At 45.6% G+C, this 23,622-nt stretch overlaps 1 protein-coding gene across 1 annotated transcript in view; it reads right to left on the bottom strand.

Annotated features, from left to right (window-relative positions):
• Nucleotides 1-6,227: 6,227 nt before the first annotated feature.
• LOC147607140 (uncharacterized) overlaps nucleotides 6,228-23,622 on the bottom strand; it is a 69,644-nt gene continuing 52,249 nt past the window's right edge. Inside the window, exon 2 of the mRNA XM_086791195.1 lies at nucleotides 6,228-6,622. Within this exon, the coding sequence (XP_086647321.1) occupies nucleotides 6,399-6,622 (224 nt within the window). The 3' untranslated portion in view covers nucleotides 6,228-6,398. The remainder of the gene's footprint in view (nucleotides 6,623-23,622) is intronic.

Raw genomic sequence — 23,622 nt, forward strand, 5'->3', positions numbered from 1 at the left:
TATCGTGAGAATAGAGGAGCCTACATGTCCCACATAAAGAAGAGGAGGGGGAACCAAACAAATTCTATTTTATTACCCTCATAAAGAAGAGGAGGCGGAACCAAACAAATTCTATTTTATTACCCTCATGAATATTCGAATCATACTCGTGTTGGTTATCTCCATAGCCTTGCATGAAAATAGCTTACAACCCTTATTTTTTATGGGCGTTTAGAGGGTATTGGTTTCTCCTCAAGTCATCCATTTGGTGGGACCCCAGGAGGAGGGATTGGGTCAAGTCCTCAACTCCTCATCTTTCCTTCACTGGGGTATATCCTCAAGTGAAAGGTCAGTGGAATCATAAGATCACTATCCCACACATGGGGATTAATGTCCATCCCTCTCAAATGGGAGGCCATCCCCACCAGGAAATTCTTATAATTTCCATGCACATAAGAGAAGGAATACAAATCATCACTAGTAATCCAATCCTTTTGTTATTCCTACATCTTATATGTGTTCGTATGGCTCCAATGGCTCTCGGTACTTGAGTCTTCGATGAAAAATTCAAATGGGGGTTCATTAAGGTCCTTAGGTTCATTCTCAAACTCATGTCTTTTCAAAAGGTCCATCTATCCGAGAGTCTTAGATTTAGTTGCATTTTATGATGGTTGAAATCTTGGCTATAGAGTGATATTTGTAGCACCTAATTTACTATAGCTATCAAAATTCTCTTTCCATAAGTTTTTTTTTTTTTAAAAAAAACTGAAGAAAAATCCTATGGATCTGCTTTAGTATCATCGACGACTCCTTAATCCTTAATACGTTTCAATCTATCCCCTAATCCTTGATACCTCCTGATATTTCCCTAATCGAGTTGGGCCTTTCTTCAAGCTTTTGCATCTTGAGCTTCATCGCTTCTCCTGCTATTGGGTTAACCCGCACTGACTTGCCTAGGGCTAGGAAGGTGGAAGGGCCAGAGAGAGAGACGGCACGAATGAGAGAGAGAGAGAGAGAGAGAGGTCTTCCCCCTTCCCCTTTTTGATTTCCCCTGCTTGCTGGTCTTCAAGCAAAGAGATGATGGCTGGAACATTGATGAATTACTGCTTCAAATCAAAAATGCATGCAACAACAATCATTATGTAGCAATCATGCTCATTGACTTCAAAACACTGTCAATTTTGGTAGTTGAAGTTATCTATTAGGGCTTTTAAAAAAAATTCAGTAGAAAATTGAGCAATAGGTATGCAAGAGGGTGCTCTAAGGTTGGGTAAGCATTGCAGGGTGAGCTATGGCCATGGAAAGATCAAGAAAAGAGAGGGAGAAGAAGAAAAAACGAAAAATTTGAAGAAAATTTTCCAAATTATTCAAATTTGGTGGTATCAATGATAAAACGCTCTCTAATAATAAAATAGAATATATATCAAACATGTATGAGCTTCCGTAGTATTGCTTTCGTAAGTGTAACCCTTGGTTTTCTCTTAGATAACCAAGATACAAAACCATTCCCAAGATAACATGTCATTCCCTAGTAATGTATCCATCCATGTGACTTCATAGGAAGCTTGAGTAAGTGCCTTATATTCAACTTCCATACTTCTTAGTGCAACCATTTGGTTGTTTCTTGGATAACCAGATACATAAGCATTCCCAAGAGAACATGCCATATCTATTACACTCCTTGGCATATTGGGATTTCCTACCCAATTCGAATCCATGTAGACTTTAATGAATTTTAATGACTTTGGCATAGAATCATCGGCATCATATCTTACCGTGTGCACTTACAATTCCGATAAACCCTCAATCACTACAAGTAGTACTTAAGGTACCAAACCTAACATACATACTCCACCTAAGGTGTAAGGTCTATAGACCAAGTGTTTGCCAACCTAGTAAATCCACGACTTCCCATGTACTATCTCCATGATTAGTCAATGAACTTGAGGTAAAACACTGCCCAAGGAGAGAGGTTTATTGTTGGTGAGATTTTTTCTTCTTCTTCTTCTTATAGGTTCTAGAGGTTAGAGGGGGTAGGAGAGGGTGCGGCACCGATAGAGATGGCACAGTTAGAGATCTTGGAGAGTCAGAGAGCACCGATGGTGACGACGGCTAGAAATCTTGGAGAGTTAGAGCCAACTGACAATAACAATGGCAGGCCACCGACCGAAGAGCTCTAAGAGGTGGGAGACTAAGATTAAAAAAGGGGGGCATGGTGAACCCTTTTAATATTTTGTCAAAACCCCCTCATGTGACATATTGTTGGAAAGCCCTTGAAGAGTAAGTACTAAATACACATTCGATAACTTTGGAATTGGTATACTTAAGATACACCAAAAAGTATTTTTAAAAGAATATTCCCAAAGTAATGGGATTTTCCCAAACTCCCTAATATGGACTTTAGAGCACGAAGAGCATCACCAGTGACATTGGTAATGGCCAAAGGCGTCAGAGAGGTCAAGGCGAAAAAAGAGCATCAATGGTGAGGATGGTGGACAGAGAGGGTTGCAGTGTGGTCAAAGAAGGTGGTGGGCCATTGAGCCCATGGATTTAGTGAAGATGGAGGTGATGGCCCGAAAGAGAAGGTGGAGAGATGAGGGACAAAGTGTGAAGCACCTAAATAAATATATTTTTTTGGTAGCACTTTGGGCTATGTGTATGATGCTAAATGTTGCCAAAAAGGGGGTTTTGGAAACTAATGATTTTATTGGTAGCACTTGATAGGTTTGTGTGTGTGCTTCTAGAGAGAGAGAGAGAGAGAGAGAGAGAGAGAGAGAGAGAGGTATCCACAAGATCTCGAGCTCAAGCTATTGAGGATGGAAGATTTCCATGATGTGAGTGTAGGAGAGATAACAATTCAAGAAAGAGGAGAAGCTCAATCCATGACAATGGTGGGGGCGCGCGCGCGAGAGAGAGAGAGAGAGAGAGAGAGAGAGAGAGAGAGAGAGAGAGAGAGAGACGCACAACTCAAATGATATTCTTTTTGTGATAAAAACCTCCCAAGTACATGCTTTTATAGGCATCAAGCTTCATCTTTTGACCTAGACCTTAACAAGGGGTGTTCACACCAACAATATTCATACCAATGGAACTTACTAGACTCCGAAATATCCAACAAACCCCCCTTCGGAGTGAAATAGTGTCATCTAAGAGAGAGACCTTTAGTATGATGATTTTGACTCTTAGAATGCAATCATGTGATGTGAAAGAACATAATGATGCTAATACGTACTGAAACTCTCATGTCAAGCTGCATACAAGAGCTTGAGCATACATAATGCCTACATAATTCTATCCATAGATAACCCGTGGCTCTAAGTAAGGAAAGTAAGATAAAAAAGAGCCAAGCCTTTTCTAGAGACAAGGCTTTACCCAAAAAAAAAAATAACATCTAAAATATTCATATTTTGGGGGACATAATGGGTAGAGAACCCTTGACTGCAAAATATTTTGGGGGATTTCCAAAATATTTTGAAAGTTTAGAAAGTTCCCATTGATGTGCCAATAGAGTTTTGTGGCATTGCCAACAAGCAATTGAAACTTGGGCTCTCTTTTTAGGCTTAGAGGCCATGGTGGAGGACCTATACTTACACAAATTGCGAGCTGTAGAGGAAAAAACCCAAATTTGTGTTGATCTAGAGGCTCCAATTTAATGTAGGAGCTTAATTTTTGGAAAAATCCCAAAAAAATTGTTGATGCAATGGCTCCAATGTGATGGAGGCGGCTTAATTTTGAAAAATCCCCAAAATTTTGTGGGTGTTGTCCAACTGGATGTATTTCTCTGTATTTAAGAAAAGGCCTAAATATTTCAAGTTACATAAGCTTTAATTTTTGTAATTTCTCATTCAATCAATCTGTAAAATCTCAAAATTTTAACAAGTGCCCTAAATTTTGATGATTGAAAGAATTACAATTAATCAATTTTCACCTCACGTGTGAAAGGCCCCAATTTTGACGCTGATGGGGTCTACAAACTATTTCTCATAATTGAGCTATAATAAGAGCCTGCAAACTATTTTTCTCATAATTGAGCTTTATAAGTGCCTGCAAACTATTTTTATCATAATTGATCAAGGGCTTGTGAGTGTGTGGGTTCATTACATTTCTTTTCAATCTATCCCATTGCCAAATCTTTTCAATCTACCCAGGCAAATGGTCTCATTATCTACACTAAATGATTCAGCTGAGATGCATGCAAACAAAGATGAACAAAACTAATGATCTCATTAGCTAATCTAAAACTAGTAATGATCAAACTTAGTAGGCTCTAATTGCTAATAATATTATGTATTGTAGATGTTTTCAAATTTATGAAGGATTTAAATGTGAGAGGATCCTCTCAATCATCAATCATGTTGCATCATTAAGTCTTCCTGGACAATCTTAGTTAATATCCCCTTGAGTGACTTGTTTGTTCCCATTGCACGAGGGATAATAACCATTGTTTTTCCAGTGTGAACAATTAAAAACTCTGCTACCACCTTCTCTATAATTTTATTAAGAAAGTGGCACCCCTAATCAGACATCTTGATCAAACACCCAAATAGATAATTATGCACTTGTAAAGAAACAAGGCAGTACTATGGGCATCAAGTGGCTGAAGCAGCAGTGCTCCCTCCAAATTTTTAAAATCCAAAATTCATCCCTTTTTTTGATATGTAAGTAGTTTTTGCATTTAAGAGCTTGGTATGGCTAGATATACCTTATTCTTTTGTTCTTTTGGGGGAAGCATATTCACTTCTCTGTAAATGCTTTTTCCCTCTTGATTAAGTATGCTATAAGCTAAGCTAATAACTGGTTTTGTCTTTGAATATGTTTCTTTACATCCTCCTTCGTAAGAAACTTACAATGTTTTTCCCCTCTCAAATAAGTATGCTATAAGCTAAGCTACTAGCTAGTTTTGTCTTTGAAGATAAACGTTTCTTTGCATTGCAAATTTGAAGGTGCAGCTTAGATCAAGCATGTTGACAGTGATACCTTAACCTCATTGGTTGATGTGCTAGCAATCTTCCATGAAGTTACTTTACAAGAAAATCGTCCGAGCGTGACATATGTAAAGGAGAAAAAGGAAAAGATATAGTAGCACAGAGGAGGAGGTGAGAGCATATGGTTTGCCAAGACATAAGCTCCTCTTTTTAGGCTTCTTTGAAAAAATCCTTCCCAAAAAAATTCCATCCAGTTGAGACAAATCCTCTTCTAAGCTTCTCCATCCCTTCCTATGGGGAAAGCCTCTTATGTACTATGTTTTTTAACTTACTAAGATGGTTACTTTTTTGCATAGATTTTAAGAGTAGTTTGTCATCAGCCCCTGAAAAGACATCAATTCTCTCTCATACAAAAAAAAAAAAGCTTTATCTGTTATCTTAACAAGGCACACTAATGGCTTGGGTTACATTTTTCAAGCAAAAATGCTTCATGATGACCATCACAATCCAAAGAAAGCATGGCATCTTTTGAACTACTTGGTCACCATGAAGAGAGACATGGAGAGTTTTGCCCGACCATGGAGTAGCAACTGTGAAAATGATAACTTCATTGCTCTGTAAGGATCATGGCCATTACACTTCTGACACCAATCTTCTTTCAAATATAGCATAATCTTGGGTAGTTCACCAAGGACAAACCCCTTCTTGACCAGATGACCTTGATTAGACAAATTCAGTATATAAGGACGTCAATTGTTTGGTGAAGCATCAAGTGCTGGTCTCTTAATCATAAGTGATTGATTCTTCTTAGGTTTCATTAAGATCTTTACTAGTTTGTATGGCAAAGCTTAAGACTTCATCAGTAGAAAAAATTGTGCTATCAAGACACAAAGGCCCCATGAAATTAGTTTGAGATGCTGTGCTGATGTGATTGTAGACCTTGTTATAATACAACCTTTTGTACAAAGTCTCTTAACAATTCCCTCTTTGGCACAATCGAAGGTGCCTCGTGTCTGTGAGTCAGATTTGTTTATGCCTTCACGTTTGCTGCTAGGGGGGGAACATTCAAACTGGGTTTGTGTGTCTGGCTTTGGCATAAAATTTCAAAGCAGCAAAATATGTTGTGAATGACAAAATATGGCCACAGCTGTGAAGTAACAAAATTTGTTGCAATGTTGCAGGCATACCTAATGCTACAATCTATAATGTCACTGTACACTGTTCATGATGGCTTCAAATGCTACCTGTATAATGCCCTAACCTTTAATAAAAAATCCTCAAACATCAATATTCAAGTAGAGATGTCATTTGAAGAAAAAAAAAACAACTTTCTTTCATTACTGGCTTGTCAGGACAATGCCTGCTCTTTAAAATTTTGAGTCTAAGAGTCTTTACAGACATCTCCCCTGCCCATCAGATATGAAGGGAGTCGGATACCCCATCCATAACAACAGGCGGGTGAGATCTCTTCTTTTAAAGCCCTTATCGATTCCTTCACTCAGACTTTTTGTTTGTTTCTGAGGTTATGTCCTTTGGATGTGTTTGCTGCAGGCTTGACCTGGCTCTCGATGCAAATGTAGGATCTGGATGTGGCTCGACTGCTACTTTTGGCTCCCTCATTGCCATAACTATATAGAGTGCAATTACCACATTTACAGACAGAACAGCCAAGCACCCACTACACAGTGTGTGCCATCTTGGAGAGAGAGCTGCCATGCCTGAGGATGGGCATCACAAAGTTGCAGACAGCCTTAGAAAATAGTGTTTCAATAAATTCCAAGCAACCTACTCGTGATATATGGTCCCTTCTCTCTCTCTCTCTCTCTCTCTCTCTCTCTCTCTCTCTCTCTCTCATTCATGCCAATATGCTCTAGGATAAAGAAATGTAAGAGCACAGAGCCAATTTTCATAAAACACTACCGAAAATTACCCAATTTCAGATCTAAAAAGCACGTTCTCTTCCCAAAAATATGGTGGAGAAACTTGAACAGCATTCAATTTGAGATTTTGGCCAATTCAATCACAGGGCAGGAAGAATCAAAAGCTTCCAACAAAGACTCTGCTGGTATACATCTCCAACACGTACAAAAACAATAAACCTCCTTTGTGGTTAAATTGAGGGTATTGCTGTTTGGGTACTAGGGGGTGCCAAGGAATTGGCCACCGTACCGTATGTCTGCACAAAGGTGAAGCGGATGTTGAACGGACAGGCACTTGGACTCAAATAATAGGTAGCCAACACTACATAGGAAACGCCCAGGGTAGGAAGTAGCAGGTTCGATATAAGCAGTATTCAATCATGGAGTGGTAAAAGATGAAGGGGGTGACAAAAATCAGTTCACAAACAATACGTTAACAAAAGACCAGAAGGGTCTATGAGACCGTAGTAAAAAATGAAGACCTTTTAGTCTGCATGTCAAGTCGGTAAATAGGAAGCTAAAAGGTTAAACCTAACAGAAAACCAAAGGTGAAAAGAGAGACCACAAGGATCTCCTAAACGCACCCATGAAAAATATCATCATGAGCCTCTACCAAAGAATCTATAAGGCTAAGGGGTGGGCACCGTGTGGTAGTGTGCTCTCTTGTGTGAGCCTCTCTGTCCAGCTGTTGATGGTCTTCACAGACGAGGGCACTGAACTAGAATGTTATGCTGGGGCATTCCTTGCATGACTCATCTACTAGTGGTCTATTCTGCCTCATTCATGCCTGAGCATCTTAGATTGATGAATTGATCCCTCTCTGAAAAAGCAATGACATCTCCCTTTAATTTCATAGTACGCCAGGCATTGTGAGAGATAATGCTTCTTGGTCTCTACTTTCCCCATGCCATAAAACTGGCATAGACTTCATGTCTCTCATAACTAATGGTCTTCATTCAATCCTGTATCCACACCGAGCCTGTAAGATCAAACCCAAAGCTGTCCAAACGCAATCATCATATGTGTGGCATGTGCCTCTCTAATTGTCATGTGCACTACGGTGCCACGTGTCCATACCTGTACATTAACATTTTTGGATTAGTCATGAGCATTGTGCATTTTTGTGAACCCTAGTCCAGGGACCAGTTGCCAATCACCATCACAATAGGACAGGGTAAGTATAGGCAGCCAACTGTGCAAAGTCCCACACAATTTTGTAACCCACTTGGTGTTGAATTGTTGTACAGATGTCCAAGACTCTTATTAGGCCAACTTCCGGCACTGAACATCAAGATAGACAAGTTATGCAGAAAATCTCTTACCCTGGAAGAGGCACAGCAGTGTGGCCACAAGTCAGATGGGCAGCTAAGAGAAGCACGAGGTCCATCGTGGTGCAGGCCAAGCAACCATTGCATGCTTTAGGGGACGGTGTCAAACTTTGATGAGAGAAAACACTAATCTTGGTGATTTCTAAAGAGTTAGAACTCATTGGTCTGGCCAAGTTTGGGCACCCCCACACGTGTACTAAGAACATTAATTAAGGGTTTATTAAGGTGAAAGGACTCTCTTCAGGATTTCCCCCAGCCACAAATGAGTTCTTCATGGGCCCTTCATGTATATATACCTAGATGAATCCAGGAACATGCCCTTCACGTATGTTCATCACACTCCCCATTTGAGATTTCTTCTGGAAACACCTTATGCCCATGCCTTGCCCCATTCTCCCACTAGTCCAATGTGTGCCAAGTGGCCACTCAAACTTTAATTTTCACACTCCTTTGGTGTACCTTTTATTTGAGGCCCCAATTAATGTCTTGTGCCTATAGGAGGTCTGGGGCTGGTCAGCCAGGTTCTGCTGACCTGCCACGTTGCCTAGGTGGCCAGTGGTGGCCGGGCAAGGGCCCCTGGTTCATAGAAGGTGTGTCACATTCTCCTCCACTAAAACTACAGTTATCCTAAGCTAAATGGTGCCCATATAAAGTGCCTTCCGACAAGATCCTACGAAAGTTCGTCCAAGGCACCAAAGATCCAAAACACTGCAAGACCACTTTGCATCGAATGTGGACGCTAATATTTTGTCCTGGCCTCATCAACACAAAAGCCTGCAAAGAACCTATGGAATACCATCCCTTGCCGGATCCAACACTTTCTATTTGTCCAAAATTCCTTATCAAAACTGTTGGCTCTGATAGGGACCCTCAGGTACAGATGGTACCCCACCCCACTGCCCCCTAGCTAGGGCATCTCTCTCTACCCCATAAAGGTACCGGGGTGAGAGGGAGGAGCACACAACTTGGGATTTGGGTTTGCATCCACAGAGTCACGATCTGTTTACTACCCTTGCATTTGTTATAGAGAAAACATAAAAGAAGTAAGAGTTATAACTAACCCTTTCATGGTACGAGATGGTGAAACAACAAATGATACAACAATGGTATGACTTAATTATTTACTCAATTAGAACCCTTAGGTAAATCTCTTTAGATTTCTCTATTGTGCAGGCCATGTTTTGACATTTTAATCCAAGGTCTTGAAGGACTTGAACAAAAATTTGTGTGTTATGCAATGTTGGTTACTTGCATTACAGAAACCAACTCTATCATTCTAAGACTTGGTGAAGGTACTAATGTGGTTCCATTGCATGGGCAAAAAGTCGAGCAAGATCTTGATACATTATATGAAGTCCAACTCCAAAGACCATCAAAATGGGGACTTTGGTGGGTAGTGCCAGCTAAAATACCCACCAAACATAGAAACAATCCAGACGGGAGAGGTTGGGGCCTGTGCTCCTCCTGTCAGATCTGGAGAATCTCAGACTTCCCTGGCTACATCCAAACTCCGGGAGATGCCAGGAGTTGTGTCCCTTGATGGCGAAGACAAGCTCCTCCCCAGCCGCAAGTTCTACACCAGAAATGGCATCCTGGCTACCACACCCAGTCTATCCTCCGTGGTCTCAAGCATGTTAAAGTCACCCTCCATACAACAGAAATCAGGATGAGGGAGGCCCTGCCGAATCATGCTCACAAGTCTGCTCGACTTGCCATGGAGTTAAGAGCGTAAAGGTTGAGGAGGCCCACTCAGTCCTCCCCAAGTCTGATAGTCACCCAATGTGCCCTCCCTAGTACTATGGTGCCGGAGTCCACCACCGCCAGAAGAAGCTGTAGAGGCGGCCCACCCGGTCCTCCCCAAGTCTGATAATCACCCACTGTGCCCTCCCTGATACTATGGTGCCAGAGTCCATCCACTAACTGAGATACGTACTCCGCCCTGGATCCCTGACAGGCTGAAGGTGGGTGACCAAAAGGTGTGGCTCCTGCCCTGCAAAATCTTCCCACATAAGAATGTCGATAGAGCCTCCCACTAAGGCTCAGCTCCTCACAAAGGACCCCCCGCCTAGAGCAGCTCTATGGGCTGCCCAATCCTTGAATGTTCCAAAAGACCATCCGCATCGAAGGGGTGTAGTGGGGTAGGTGTAGTGGGGTGAGATAAGTCTGAGCTGCCCTCCACCCTGTGAGGCTTGGGCGAGGTTTGGATCGCGAGTTGTCACTCTTCCCTGATGTGCAGACGTTCAAGGTGTTCCCAGATCCTATGCTCCTTATGTCCCCACTCCGCTCTGACTCAACTATATGCATAAACTGAGGCTCCTGCTGTCACAGTAGAGGTATCTGTAGGAGGGGGGGAGGGGGGGCATGTTACAACCCCCACGGATCTCCTAAACGCAAAACACGGAGTGATTACTACAAACCCCATTTGGAAGATCCGTGGGGTTGTAACAGGCCGCTAGCGATACATGAAGGTAAACGAACAGAATCACCTCCAAACTCCAGCTCTCGAGCTCCCCATCTTGGATGCCGTGGCCTGATCCTCTAAGCTCCACGCAACCAAGGAGCAAAAGTGAGTGACAATGTCTTATTGGTTGGACTGGTGAAAGAAGATGCAGACTCGGAGAGGGGCTGCAAAAGCACCCGCATCCACTGGTAGGCATCTGAAGAAGTTGTAGTCCACACACTAACCCATGACACATGGGGACCACCCAGAGACTCTGGGGAAGGGCTCTCACCCGGACTCCCAGGACACAGCAATCGTCATATGACCACTACAGGCTCCGAGAAGTGATGGATCAGTCTGCGCAGTGCGGACGAACCGGCATGATGGCTCCTCCCTAGGTCAGGGGCTGCTGGCGGTCAACGGGAGAGCTCTGGAGAGGCTAGGGGGGCTTGAGGAGGCTCACAAGGGAGGATGGGAGAGAGGCCGAGGGCGAGGGCCGGTGGATCCTGCGGAGATGAGGAAGATGACATCTGCTCCTGCTCCTGAGACGGCATCTGCTACTGGGGGATTGGATCGTCTTGTGTGTGTGTGTGTGTGTGTGTGTGTGTGTGTTTTTTTTTTTGGGGGGGGGGGGGGGATGGTTCCAAAAAATCGAGAAGACTAGTACCAAACCACTACGTGGGACTAGTCTCCAGGCTGGACCTGATGCTAGGACCCTCGAGGGGGCGGGTGGGACCTCCACTCCAGGCGGGTGATCCTGAGATAAATGCTGTTGGAATGATCATCTCCAACCCTGCTTGAACCCTTTTATGCCCCCTTTTATCCAACATATTTATCTAATATTTTTGGGTACTTTTCCCACATTTTATTAGGCGTTTTTCCTAGTCGTAGACTTTGTTCTTAGTCATGGGTTTTTATGCCCTTCCTGATGTATATAAGAACAAGTTTTTTGCCATATAATTCATTCATCATTTTCGCTCAAGTGTCGGATCATTGCTGGCTGCTCCAAGTGCTTCCGCTTGCTACCTTCAACTATTCTCTCATGGTATCAGAACACCGAGGTTCTCAGGCCTACAGGAAGAATATCAGCGCTTTTTTTTTTCCAGCTCAGTCATGGGTTTTTATGCTAGCCGACCAGCCCCTTCATGATGTATATAAGAAAAAGTTTTGTCATATAATTCATTCATCATTTTTGCTCAAGTGTTGGATCATTGCTGGCTGCTCCAAGTCTCTCCTCTGCTTCCGCTTGCTACCTTCAACTATTCTCTCATGGTATCGGAGCGTTGAGTTTCTCAGGCTCTACAGGAAGACTATCAACGCGTTTTTTTTTCCAGTCCTTTGTCCCTACAATTCAACGCAAATCACATTTGTATTCTGTCTCTACCGCAGACTCATGGCAGCACCGTACACTTGCTCAATTAGCCTCTCCCTCCCTGCGTTTTTTTTTCCAGTCCTCTGTCCCTACAATTCAACGCAAATCGCATTTGTATCCTGTCTCTACCGCAGACTCGTGGCAGCACCGTACACTTGCTCGATTAGCCTCTCCCTCCCTTACTTCATCGCACATCGGGTCGGCTCCCGTCTTCACCCATGTGCCTTGATCTCCAGAAGGAGTACAGTTCTACATCTTTCTTTCACCTAATATAGCGTCTAGAGAGGAGTGGGCAGTCCCCCCGGGTACCTACTTGCACCCTTTCTGCTGTAAATTCAAGAGGAGGATTCCATGGATTTTACACCAACTGTCATCTCTTCATCTATTCCCCAACTTCCCGAGGATTTCATCCTAGATGGGATAAACTACCTTGATTGGTCTTTGTGGTATCATCGGCTATGGGGTATTGTTACCGAGGCCGATGCCCAATCAACTACAACTTCTCCTCGGGCTCAGATTGATACCTGGCTTGATAAGGATGCTCGGGCACATGCGTTCATCATCTTCAACATTAAACCATCTGTATTTGATGATAGCAAAAGAATTGTGGGATGCCATTCAAAGGAGGTATCATAGAGAGAACTCTACTCAGAAGATTGCCTTGGAGAATAGTTTGTCCGATACTGTCAACATCATGGATTTCATCACCGAGTTTGTTACCATCCAGAAGCAATTGGTCTCTTTGGGGAGCAAGGCTACTGATGAAGAGTTTGTTCATCGGCTCCTCACCAAATTGCCCGAAACTTTCTCATCTTTCTGTGATACTATCACACTTCTTTCCCCTACTCCCAATCTGCATACTCTTGTTGGCATGCTTCAAGATAGAGCTACAAGGAAGAAAACAAGCCAAGGTGCTTCCGAGACCCTTCTTTAGGTCAAGGGCTAGGGCAAATGGGGTTCCAACAGCAACAAAGTTAACTCTAAACCTCCTTGCAATCCTGCTCATAAGGATCTTACTTGTCATTATTGTGGTAACAAAGGACACATTCACCCTGACTGTTGCAAGAACAAGAGAGAAGGTGATTCTGCAAAGAAGCACACCAACCAATCCCACAGTTCCTCTTCCACCAAGGAGACTGTCTTCATCGGCATTGAGGTGCTTCCCATGGACTCACCTATTCCTACCACCTCACGTCTTACGGATTGGGTGGTTTGATAGTGGGTGCACTACTCACATGACTCATGACAGCTCCATTCTGCATGATATTCGGCCTAGCTCTTCGAAGGTGTCCATTGGCGATGCTTCCAACCTTGAGGCCTCTTGTGTGGGTAACATGAGACTTAACTCTTCTCCTGGCTAGCCTTCTACCATCCAGGATGTACTTTATGTTCTCAAGCTCTCAGGGACCATATGATTGGTCAATTCTACCTATGAGATGCTAAGTGTGATGGTAGGTTATGTTTGGTATGGCTATTGCCATATTCCCTAACATTGAAGGACTTGAAGGTATAACAGCTTTTGCTAGATACTATATCAAGGGTCACTACCCTAGATAGAGTGAATATTCTTAAGGATCGCGACCCTAGATTAGAATACTCATATGTATTTGTTTACCTGATAGTTCTACATTTGACTAGTATGTTATGTTATCCCCTAGATACAAAGATTATTACCTCATCCGAGTATGGATGGGTAATTGACTGGAACTAACTCTTAAGGATTCAAGTGCTACCAGACTTTCTAAGCGAGGGAAGTGGTGACACTTGTTGAGGTTGGGTGATCTGTCAATGTTTTCCACAAGATTTGGAGTTCACATTGAGGCTTCAAGAGAGGAAGGATCCATTTGGATTGTTTTTGATGGGCTTGATTGTGAGCAAGATTTCAAAGACAGAGAACTCGGTTGGGGCTTGTCTTTGATTAATGATTGTGGGAGGATATTTGACAGCTCAATCTCAAGATCAAAGTTCTAGTGAGACTTTCTCAAATCGCTTTACACAAGAGTGAAGGCTTGAAAGGGGGAAGTATGTTATGTGCATGGACACTAATCTATGGATTAGAAACTAATCCGATTAGATTAGGGAGGGGACAAGATTAGGGTATAACAGGCCGATACTTGAATCGTGCGTTGAGCTGTGCCGCACACCCCCCCCATAGTCACAAGAAATTGGAGAAACGGTGCCCCGAAACGGGGAAACACCGTTTCCCCACGTCTAGTTCATCAAAACAGCTGGAAACAAGCCCAAGGTGGTCGTGTTGCCCATGTGGCATATTTTATTTTAAAAAAAACGTAGATCAACGCCTTTGCACAGCACTAAACGGGCCACCTTGGTCGTGCACCTACGTGGCAATTTTTATTTTTTTAAAAAACGATGCTCACGCCTTCGCTATGCACTACCCATGTGGCATTAAATAATAAATAAATAAACGTTGGCTAGCTGCGCGTTGAGAAAAAACGATCGCCGCCTCTATCATTGCTTCCTTCCCGTTGCTCTCCTTGCATCTTGTCTCAACACTACACCATATAATCTCACCATAGAAGCTTGTGTTGTACAGTGTACTTGTCTTGTACACAAGACTTTCTTGTGACTGGGACTCAAGTCCCAAAGCTCCAGCACGGTCCTCTCTCCGCTTCTTTCTCTCTTTCCCTCCCTTTCTCCGCTTTTGGAGCAAGGCTCAAGTCAGAGCAAGGCACTTCTCAACTTGGTCCTCCACAATCAATAACTTTTAATCAGTAAGTGTTTTTTTTATTTTAAATTTGTAAATGAACCATGTTTTTTTTAATGATCATTTACTATTTAAAAAATAGTTAGGAAGCTTCTTAATTAAATTGCACCTTTTTTATTAATAAACAAGTCCTTTTTCAATTAATCTCTCTCCTCTTCTTATTGTGTTGAATTCAATAGTTTGCACTTATGGCATTCTATGAGCGGCGTTGTGGTTGTCATTCATGCGTGGCTGAGCGACAATACATCGAGATAGCTCATTGTCGATGCCCTTTGCCTCTTCGAGAGAGCCTGACATTGCAAGAGGCAATCTCTAAGAGGGCTCGACGATGTCATTGCCCTCCCATGTGGTTTTGGGATGATGAAGATTCCTTGCTATTGCAAATGGTCCCAAGACACACTGGAAGACGAGCCCCATATGGTGAAACCTACAACTTGTAGAAGAACTAGTTGTGGTCCTAGTTGATGCTGAGGCATCTACCAGTCATGAGGATCAAGACAATAAAGCCCATGTAAAAAGTCACCTGTTGTAACTATTGCTAATGTTGAATGAATAAAGAATTTTATTTTTCTCCAAACTTTGTCAGCTCTATTGTGTGCTTTCTTTTTTTAGAATCTCCTGGCACCTTGTCCTTATTGTCCATTGCAATGACCCTTGTTCCTCAGTCCTTCTTTGCAGTCTTTGCATCCATGGCCTCTATGGATCATTCCACCTCAAAGAAGTCTAAATCTACAGAGTGGTCTTGGTGGGATGAGGTCCTGGCGGAGGGTGCCTACGAAACAGGAGCCGCGAAAAAGTGGACATGCAAATATTGTCTCCTTACGAAGTCAGGTAGTGCAACTCGTATTCGAGCACATCTGCTTCATCAGCATGGACAAGACATTGCATTATGTACCAACATCACTAGTGAAGCATGAGAGGAGCTTCGTCAGAAAGACGAAGCAACGCGGGCATCTTCATCGGCTCGAAGAGCAGGGGTCGGAGTAGATCCTTCCACATATGTGGGCACTTCAGGACAAACCTCTGGAACCACCAGGTCTTCATATGGTGGAATGCCTTCATTTTTTGGACCCACTGCAAGTCCATTTGGTGCACCACCACCAGCACTTGGCGTGAGGGGTACTGTTCGATCCAGGCAGAGTACACTTCAGAGTAGATGGGACCCAAAGAAGGAGGAGGAGGTGGATGGTAGTGTTGCACGCTTCTTCTACCATGATGCCATTGCCTTTCAGGCGGCTAGGTCCTTCTACTTCAAGGACATGGTGCGCAAGATTACAGAGTATGGATCCACCTACACTCCTCCATCATCAGAGGCATTGAGAACCACCTTACTAGCGAAGGAGAAGGGCACAGTTGCTGCAGCAACAAAGATTGTTAGGTCCTCTTGGGACAGGAATGGCATCACACTTATTGCAGATGGCTAGAGCGACACTCGGTCCAGATCCATTCATGGTGTCATTGCCTATTCCAGAGGGCAATCTTACTTTATCTCATCGCATGATGCATCCAAGACATGGAAAAGTGCAGAAGCACTCTTCCTAGAGTGGTCAACAGCTGTACAAGCGGTGGGTGAAGAGAAAGTGATCCACTTTGTAGCTGATGGAGAGAATGCGAACAAGGCAGCCAGCAGATTGTTGTGTGACAGGTTTCCTCATATCACATTTTCTGTATGCATGGCACACTGCCTCAACAATCTTCTCAAGGACATCGGGAAGTTGGATTGGGTTGCTCCCATCATAGAGCAAGCCACCCAGATTGTATCCTTCATTTATAGGCACACTTTCTTGCGGCTGAGTTCAGGAAGAAGTCATCTAGAGATTTGCGCAAGTATTCAGACACTCGCTTCGGATACAACTTCCTCATGTTGGGGTCCCTTAACAAGTGTTCTAGTGCCTTAAAAGCAGTTGATGGTGAGTGATGAGTATGAGAGGCATGCATTGTCAATCTTACTTTATCTCATCGCATGATGCATCCAAGACATGGAAAAGTGCAGAAGCACTCTTCCTAGAGTGGTCAACAGCCGTACAAGCGGTGGGTGAAGAGAAAGTGATCCACTTTGTAGCTGATGGAGAGAATGCGAACAAGGCAGCCAGCAGATTGTTGTGTGACAGGTTTCCTCATATCACATTTTCTGTATGCATTGCGCACTGCCTCAACAATCTTCTCAAGGACATCGGGAAGTTGGATTGGGTTGCTCCCATCATAGAGCAAGCCACCCAGATTGTATCCTTCATTAATAGGCACACTTTCTTGCGGCTGAGTTCAGGAAGAAGTCATCTAGAGATTTGCGCAAGTATTCAGACACTCGCTTCGGATACAACTTCCTCATGTTGGGGTCCCTTAACAAGTGTTCTAGTGCCTTAAAAGCAGTTGATGGTGAGTGATGAGTATGAGAGGCATGCATTGTCTGGAGAACCGTTGTAGGGAAGGCATGTGCGTCAAATATTGGGAACCCTCTTTGGTGGGAGCAGGTGAGATGCACCATAGCTTTGGGGAAGCCGATCATCCACTTGTTGAGGATGACAGATTCACTTCAGCCATGCATTGGAAAGATTTACGAGGGGATGGACAAGATGGTGGAAAAGTTGGAGTACATTGAGCAAGATGAACAAAAATACCAGGTATTAAGGAAGCTATGCCAAGATAGATGGGATATGTACCATTCACCTATGCATGCAGCAAGTTTCATGGTTGATCCCTAGTTTCAAGCAGGCAATCAATACACAGATTCAGAGGTGGCAGATGAATGGGACATGATTTTGGAGAGACTTGAGCCTGACATTGCAAAGCAGAGAACTATCAAGGATCATCTGGCAGATTACACGGCTTGCAAGAGGAGGTTTGGAAGAGCCAATGCTTTGGCAGATCGCTTCACCACTGATCCATGTGTTTGGTGGGAGGACTATGGGGCAGACACTCCAGAGTTGCCATCAAGATTTTGAGCCAGGGGGTCAGTTCGTCTTGTTTGGAGCAACTATGGAGCTCATTTAGCCATATCGCTTCAGAGAAGAGAAACCGGCTTGGCACTCAAAAGACCAATGATCTAATTTTTGTGAGTGCCAATTTGCGTCTTCTTGAGCGAAATGAGAACCCCCAATCTTGGAAGCATTGGTCAGAGGAGGATGAGAAGGGCTCAGAGGCAGAGGAGCATGCCAGTTTACCAAATACGCCGATAGCTACTTTGGGCAAAGCAGGGGATAGCGGCTCCAACGACTTTCTAGATTATGATGATTTGGGCTCAGACGATGTGCATCTCTCACAAGTTTGAGCCTACTCATGAGTTCCAAACTTGGCTGATGTATTTGCATTGTACTTTCTATTCTTAATTCAACAAGAAATTGACTTCATCTTGAGGTGTCCTTTATGCAAATTTGAGAAAGTCTCGCTATTGAGTTTGTAATTACTAGTTTTTGGTTCTATAGTTTAATTTATCAAGTATATGTGCCGTTTCCTAGCCGTTCCCGTTTCCCACAGTTGCCGTTTCCGTTTCCGAGGGGGGTGTCGTTTTTGTTTCCGTTTCCCGTTTCTGGTAACTATGCGTGACACCCACCTACCCCCCCCCAAGCTGCCTCCTCCCCCATTTTTTCGCCTGCAACCCCTTCCCTTTCTTTCGCCGCCAACGCGCCCCCCTTGCCCCCGCCGCTCTCTGTTGTCTTGCACTCTCCCCTCTGGGTCCTCTCCCCAGCCTTTTCCCTTAGCCTACGCCTCCCCCCTTCTCTCCCCCACCCCCCCCACCCCCCACCCCGAGCGCTGCTCCCCCACGTCCTTCCGCTCCCTGTGCTTTTTCATCTCCTCCATTTTCGTCCAACAGCACCCTCAACTAGTGGGCAGTTTTTTTTCGGCAAGTCTCGACCTCTTCTAGTCTTCGCCCCCAGGAGGACTCGTCACTCCATGGCAGTCGCTCCGTCATCCCCGACCGAGGCCGCCGTTACTTTCTTATCTTTCTCTGAAGCGGACCTGTAGCTTCTTGCTACGACTGTTGCATCCCTAGAGACTTCCACTCTAGTATGCAAGATTGTCGGTAGCTGCCCTACTCGCGGATAACTCAGAGATCTTCTTCAAGCTAGCCTCCGGCCTCAAGAAGGAATACCTTCCTCTTCTCCCGGAGCCATTGGGAGAGTGATGGAATCCCCACCCACTGTCGCTTCGTCCCTCACACATACAGTCGGGATTCCATCCATCCGCATCTGTATCGCCTAACCGAAGACAATGCCCCGTGTCATATCCATTCCTTGCCTTTATCATTTAGCAAGTGGAGTACTCAGGCCTCCCAGCCAGTGTTTCATTTGCAAGTAGATGGGACACCTTGCCAGAGCTTGCTCCGGATGTCAAACCAGGAGACCGCCTCCCCTGGTCCCCGTTCAAAGCCTCACCATGGGGTAGAGAGAGAGGCTGGCCCTCAAGCAACCGAGCACCAAGACACGACCGCGGACGACTTTGCTGCTGGAGAGTGGCGCCCGCGCCAGGGCCATCAGCCAACTACCAGAGGTCAACGCCGCCGCGCACGCAAGGCTATCAGAGTACAAGAGGATTCGGTTCTGTCAGAGTACCGTTTCGAGCATTTATTGCAACACCCACCCGTCGGCGATGGCCCCCCTCCAATCACTGTGAGGGTGAAACCGGCCTTCAGAAATTTGACGGGCAGTGAAACAAACACTCGCACACAAAACACTTCAACATCTTTGAGGACCTAGAAAAGGAAAACAAACAGGGGGAGCTAGAGTGCTCCTGCAAACATTACACGGACACCGATTGGCCCCAAATCGCAGTGACGCCACCACCCATCGAATTCCGCCACCCTTCGCTTTATAAGGAGGCGCCTCAGCCTGCTTTTCTCCAAAAACTAAAAGCAATAGCTTTAAAAAACGCATCTTTTATTATTTTAAATAATCCAAGGTTTTAAAACCTTATAAACTTTAAATCCTTTTGCCCTCTTCACACTTGGGCTGGCCACACATGGGTTTCCTTTTCAAATCTGCACAGATGCCATTCACACTGTCCATCCCGTGGCCGTGCCCACCTGCTTTCTATCCAAAGAAAAACACAGGGTCGTAACAGAGGGTCCCTCTGGCCTCTCCGGTTTGGTTGCCGCTTTCCCGTCAAGATTCCTCCTCCAGTTCTCAGTTTCCAGTGAGGCCAGCTGGCCCCACTTAACCCCCAGAGTGGCCTCCCCAGCACCCTCCCACTCCAATGGATCATTCCCAGCCGCTCCCTTCTCTCCTCCCTACCTCCCCACCCCCCTCCGCCTCCTCCCCCCCCTCCTCCTCCTCCTCTTCCATCCTCGCCTCCAAATATTCCCGCAACAGCCCCCTCTGCCTCATCCTCTTCCTCTAAGCCCGCACTCCCCCCTCCCTCCGCCTCTCCAAAGCACTCCCTTCACCCTCCAGAAACACCTGACCCAGAGCGGTGACAACCAATGAACTCCGTCCGCCACTTGATTCATCGATTCTCGGAGCCAGTAGAGATGACCATCGCTAATTCCCCGGTGAGGGCTCTCCCGCCAAAGTCTCCAGGTAGGCCCCCCAAGATCTTGGGTCTACATGTGGATTACAATTTCTTCCGATGCCTTCCAGTGGAAGGGAAAGATATTTTTGAGGAGACAGTAGCTCCCATTCGGATATGTGTGGTGTTTCATCACTCTAGACCTGTCAAAGTCACACAGCAACAGCACGCACACCACCCTAGGACACTAAGCAACGTCGATGGCTGGGCTCCCATCTCCTAGCCATTGCTCTCCCCCCCCCCCCCCCCCCCCCCCCCAAAAAAAACCCACCCGGAGGAGATATCTATGACAAGGTGCCACCACACCCTATATATGGCTCTTCGACTTCTCATGCTCTTGCATATGGGATAATCCACCACAACTTCTAGTCATATGATAACCCGAGAGTAGCTACGAGAATTGCCACCTCCAACACCCTCCTTCAATTCGAGCACCTCAATCAAACAAAGGTTAGGACCGCCCAGGAACACACAGGCCGCGCTCTGATACCATGTCAAAGTCACACAGCAGCACCAAGGGCATTGAGCAACATCGGGCTCCCATCCCCTAGCCGTTGCTCCCCCCCCAAAACCCGGCCGGAGGAGATATCTATGACAAGGTGCCATGACGCCCTATATATGGCTCTTCGACTTCCCATGCTCTTGCATATGGATAATCCACCACAACTTCTAGTCATGCGATAACCAGAGAGTAGCTACGAGAATTGCCACCTCCAACAAGACCTATGCCCAAGAGTGGCGTGATGATCTTCTCCTTTCCCTTGAGTGCAACCCCGAAGACGACAGAGTGGGATTCCGAGTCGGTGGCTGCCGCCATCTGGGGGCAAGCAGTAGAGCTCTCACATCATCTTCACAATCTATGCATCACCGACGTGCTCGCCCACCTCTGGCCATTGGCTAGGATGGAGCTTGGAAGCCCAGGCCATAGAGACCAGGACAGGGAGGTGGTGGCCTCCAGCCTAGAGGTGCTGCTCTTTGTGTTCCTTCATATTTCAATCACAATATCCCTCCCCCCTTACAGATACCTCCATTGTGATTGATGGAGTTCAGAGTATGCCTACTCTCACGCTCAAACAAAGTGGCGACACATGGAGGGCAAGATCCGCACCCACTTGGCGCGCGTTCGCCCCAAGACTAATTGTGATTATTCCCCATCTAAACCCACGCTCAAGACTCTTTGAGTGGAGGGCAATTCCGATAGTTCCACATCCCATAGAGATTGATATGCGGATAGCCTCATGGAACATTCAAGGTTTAGGAGGCCTCAGTGCTTTCAGAGGCGAAGCATCCTCCAAGGAGAGCTTCACAGAGCTACAATTAGGGGACCCATCAACATTCTTTTCCTCCAAGAGCACCACCTTTCCGAGGGGCGTACTCGCCGCTGCGGGAAGATTTTACCAGCGAGTCACACTTTTTGGTCTCCCTCTTTCGGCCCCTCAGGGAAGTAGGGAGGAGTTTGTATTTTTGTCAATGAGCAGCTCTTGCCAACAGTGACAGGCTCAAGTGTCGTAGTCTCAGGGCGAGCATAGTGGGTTACCATTATGATTGGAGAGGATTGCATGGGCCTCCTCACTGTTTATGCCCCAAACGCCGCAGCAGGTAGAGCCATCTTTTGGAGCACAATCCACCAGGCCCTTTCTCAAGCTGACTTTTGGTGCATGGGTGGAGACTAACTTGATTGAGGCAGCAAAGGACAAACTCGGAGGAGGCACGACCACAATCTCAGGCGTAGCATACTCTGCATGGGAGGAGTTGATCCTGGCACTGAGGGGACAAGATCCTTGGCATCTTCCACAGTTTGGACGCAGCCCTGGGAACCTGTGCTTCTCACGGTCTAATAGGAGGAGCACCGGCCCCAACCTCTCTCGACTTAACAGGTTTTATGTGGATGAGTGAGCTTGCGGCCGTGGGGGCATGATCAGCATCTTGGCGACACTACTTTTCCGGATCACGCTCCGGTTATTCTGTCCTTAGGGAACCCTTGGGGAGCAAGAAAAACACACGAGCTCTAGGATTCCAAACAGCCTTATACAGGACCCCAAGATCTGTAGACCAGGATAGAGCAGATATGGGTGGGACTGGATTTTATTTCAGGCCCTACCGCATGCACCTTGGATGTGGGCCTTGGTGAGATCAGCAGCCTTTTGCAGGAGGATATCACGGGGGGACTTCTTTAAGCCCCACAAGAGGAGAGATGGTATTCGTAGGTTGTGTGGCCAAGATGGAGCTATTGTTTCTAACCCCCCTCCCATGTGAGAGCCATCGCCACTAATTTTATCTGATCTCTCCTCACAGGTGCCCCATTATCCCCACAAGTGATGGACGCGCCGAGAGGGTCTGGCAGCACACAAGAGAGGTGGTTCCCCGCTCTTCGGTCCTTCTTATTGACTCCCTTCACTGCAGAGGAGCTGGCGGAGGTATTGACAGCTCTTCCTAGGAGCAAATGCCCGGGGGCGGACGAGCTTCCAATTTCTTTCTTTCTTTGCCACTAGGACCTCATGGAAGGCGGCCTTCGAGCTGCCTTCAATGAGATTATGGCCACAGGTGCCATGCCAGAGAGGCTTTCAAAGGGTTTGATACACTTGATTCCTAAGGAGGGTGGTGACAGATTGGAGATCCAACAGTCAAGACCCATTACCCTTCTTGGGAACGCCTACAAGATCTTGGCCAAGGCCATCAGCCAGTTTCATCAGCCTTACCTCCCTGACTTGATCCATGACACTCAAACAGGTTTTGTTCATGATCAGAGCATTCTGGACAACATCTTCACCTTCTAGGAGGCGACAGCTTCAACCAAGATGCGGCAACAGGACCTCATAGTGCTACTCCTAGACTTTGAGAAAGCTTATGATAGGGTTGATTGGAGCTTTCTGGAGGGCACGATGAGCCGAATGGGGTTCCCCGTGGATTGGATCTGTCACCAATTGGCCGACCATTTGGTTCATTCCTAGTTTTTGCGTCTCGTTCACTTGAGGCCAGGCCGGTGTCTCATGTGAAGAGGCCAGTATTTTGCTGACATGGACGGGAGCCAGACTGGTGCCACCCGTGTGTTAGCAGGATGGTGTCGTATGGACGGGAGCCAGATCAGTGCCACCCGTGTATGACCTGGACTGTGTTCGATCCATGGGACTGTCACGCCATGGAAGAGCCAGTATTCGTGCCGTGTTTTACCTATGGGACTGTCACACCATAGGGAAAGTCGTGCCTGGAACTGTGTCTTACCTATGGGACTGTCACTCCATAGGAAGACCAGGTTTTTATGTTTTATGTCGTGCCAGTTTTGTGCCGACAGATATTTTGTACTTGTTCCATGAACGGGAGATATGTCCATGTTACTTTTTGCACATGCACACATATTTTGCATGTTTGAAACTGTTTTCGCATGACATGTATTTGTGTGTTTGCCTGCTTGACGTGTTACTTACTGAGCGG

This window comes from Cibotium barometz, chromosome 56, assembly GCF_041138505.1.
Source record: "Cibotium barometz isolate CiBa-2024 chromosome 56, ASM4113850v1, whole genome shotgun sequence".
Lineage (NCBI taxonomy): Eukaryota > Viridiplantae > Streptophyta > Polypodiopsida > Cyatheales > Cibotiaceae > Cibotium > Cibotium barometz.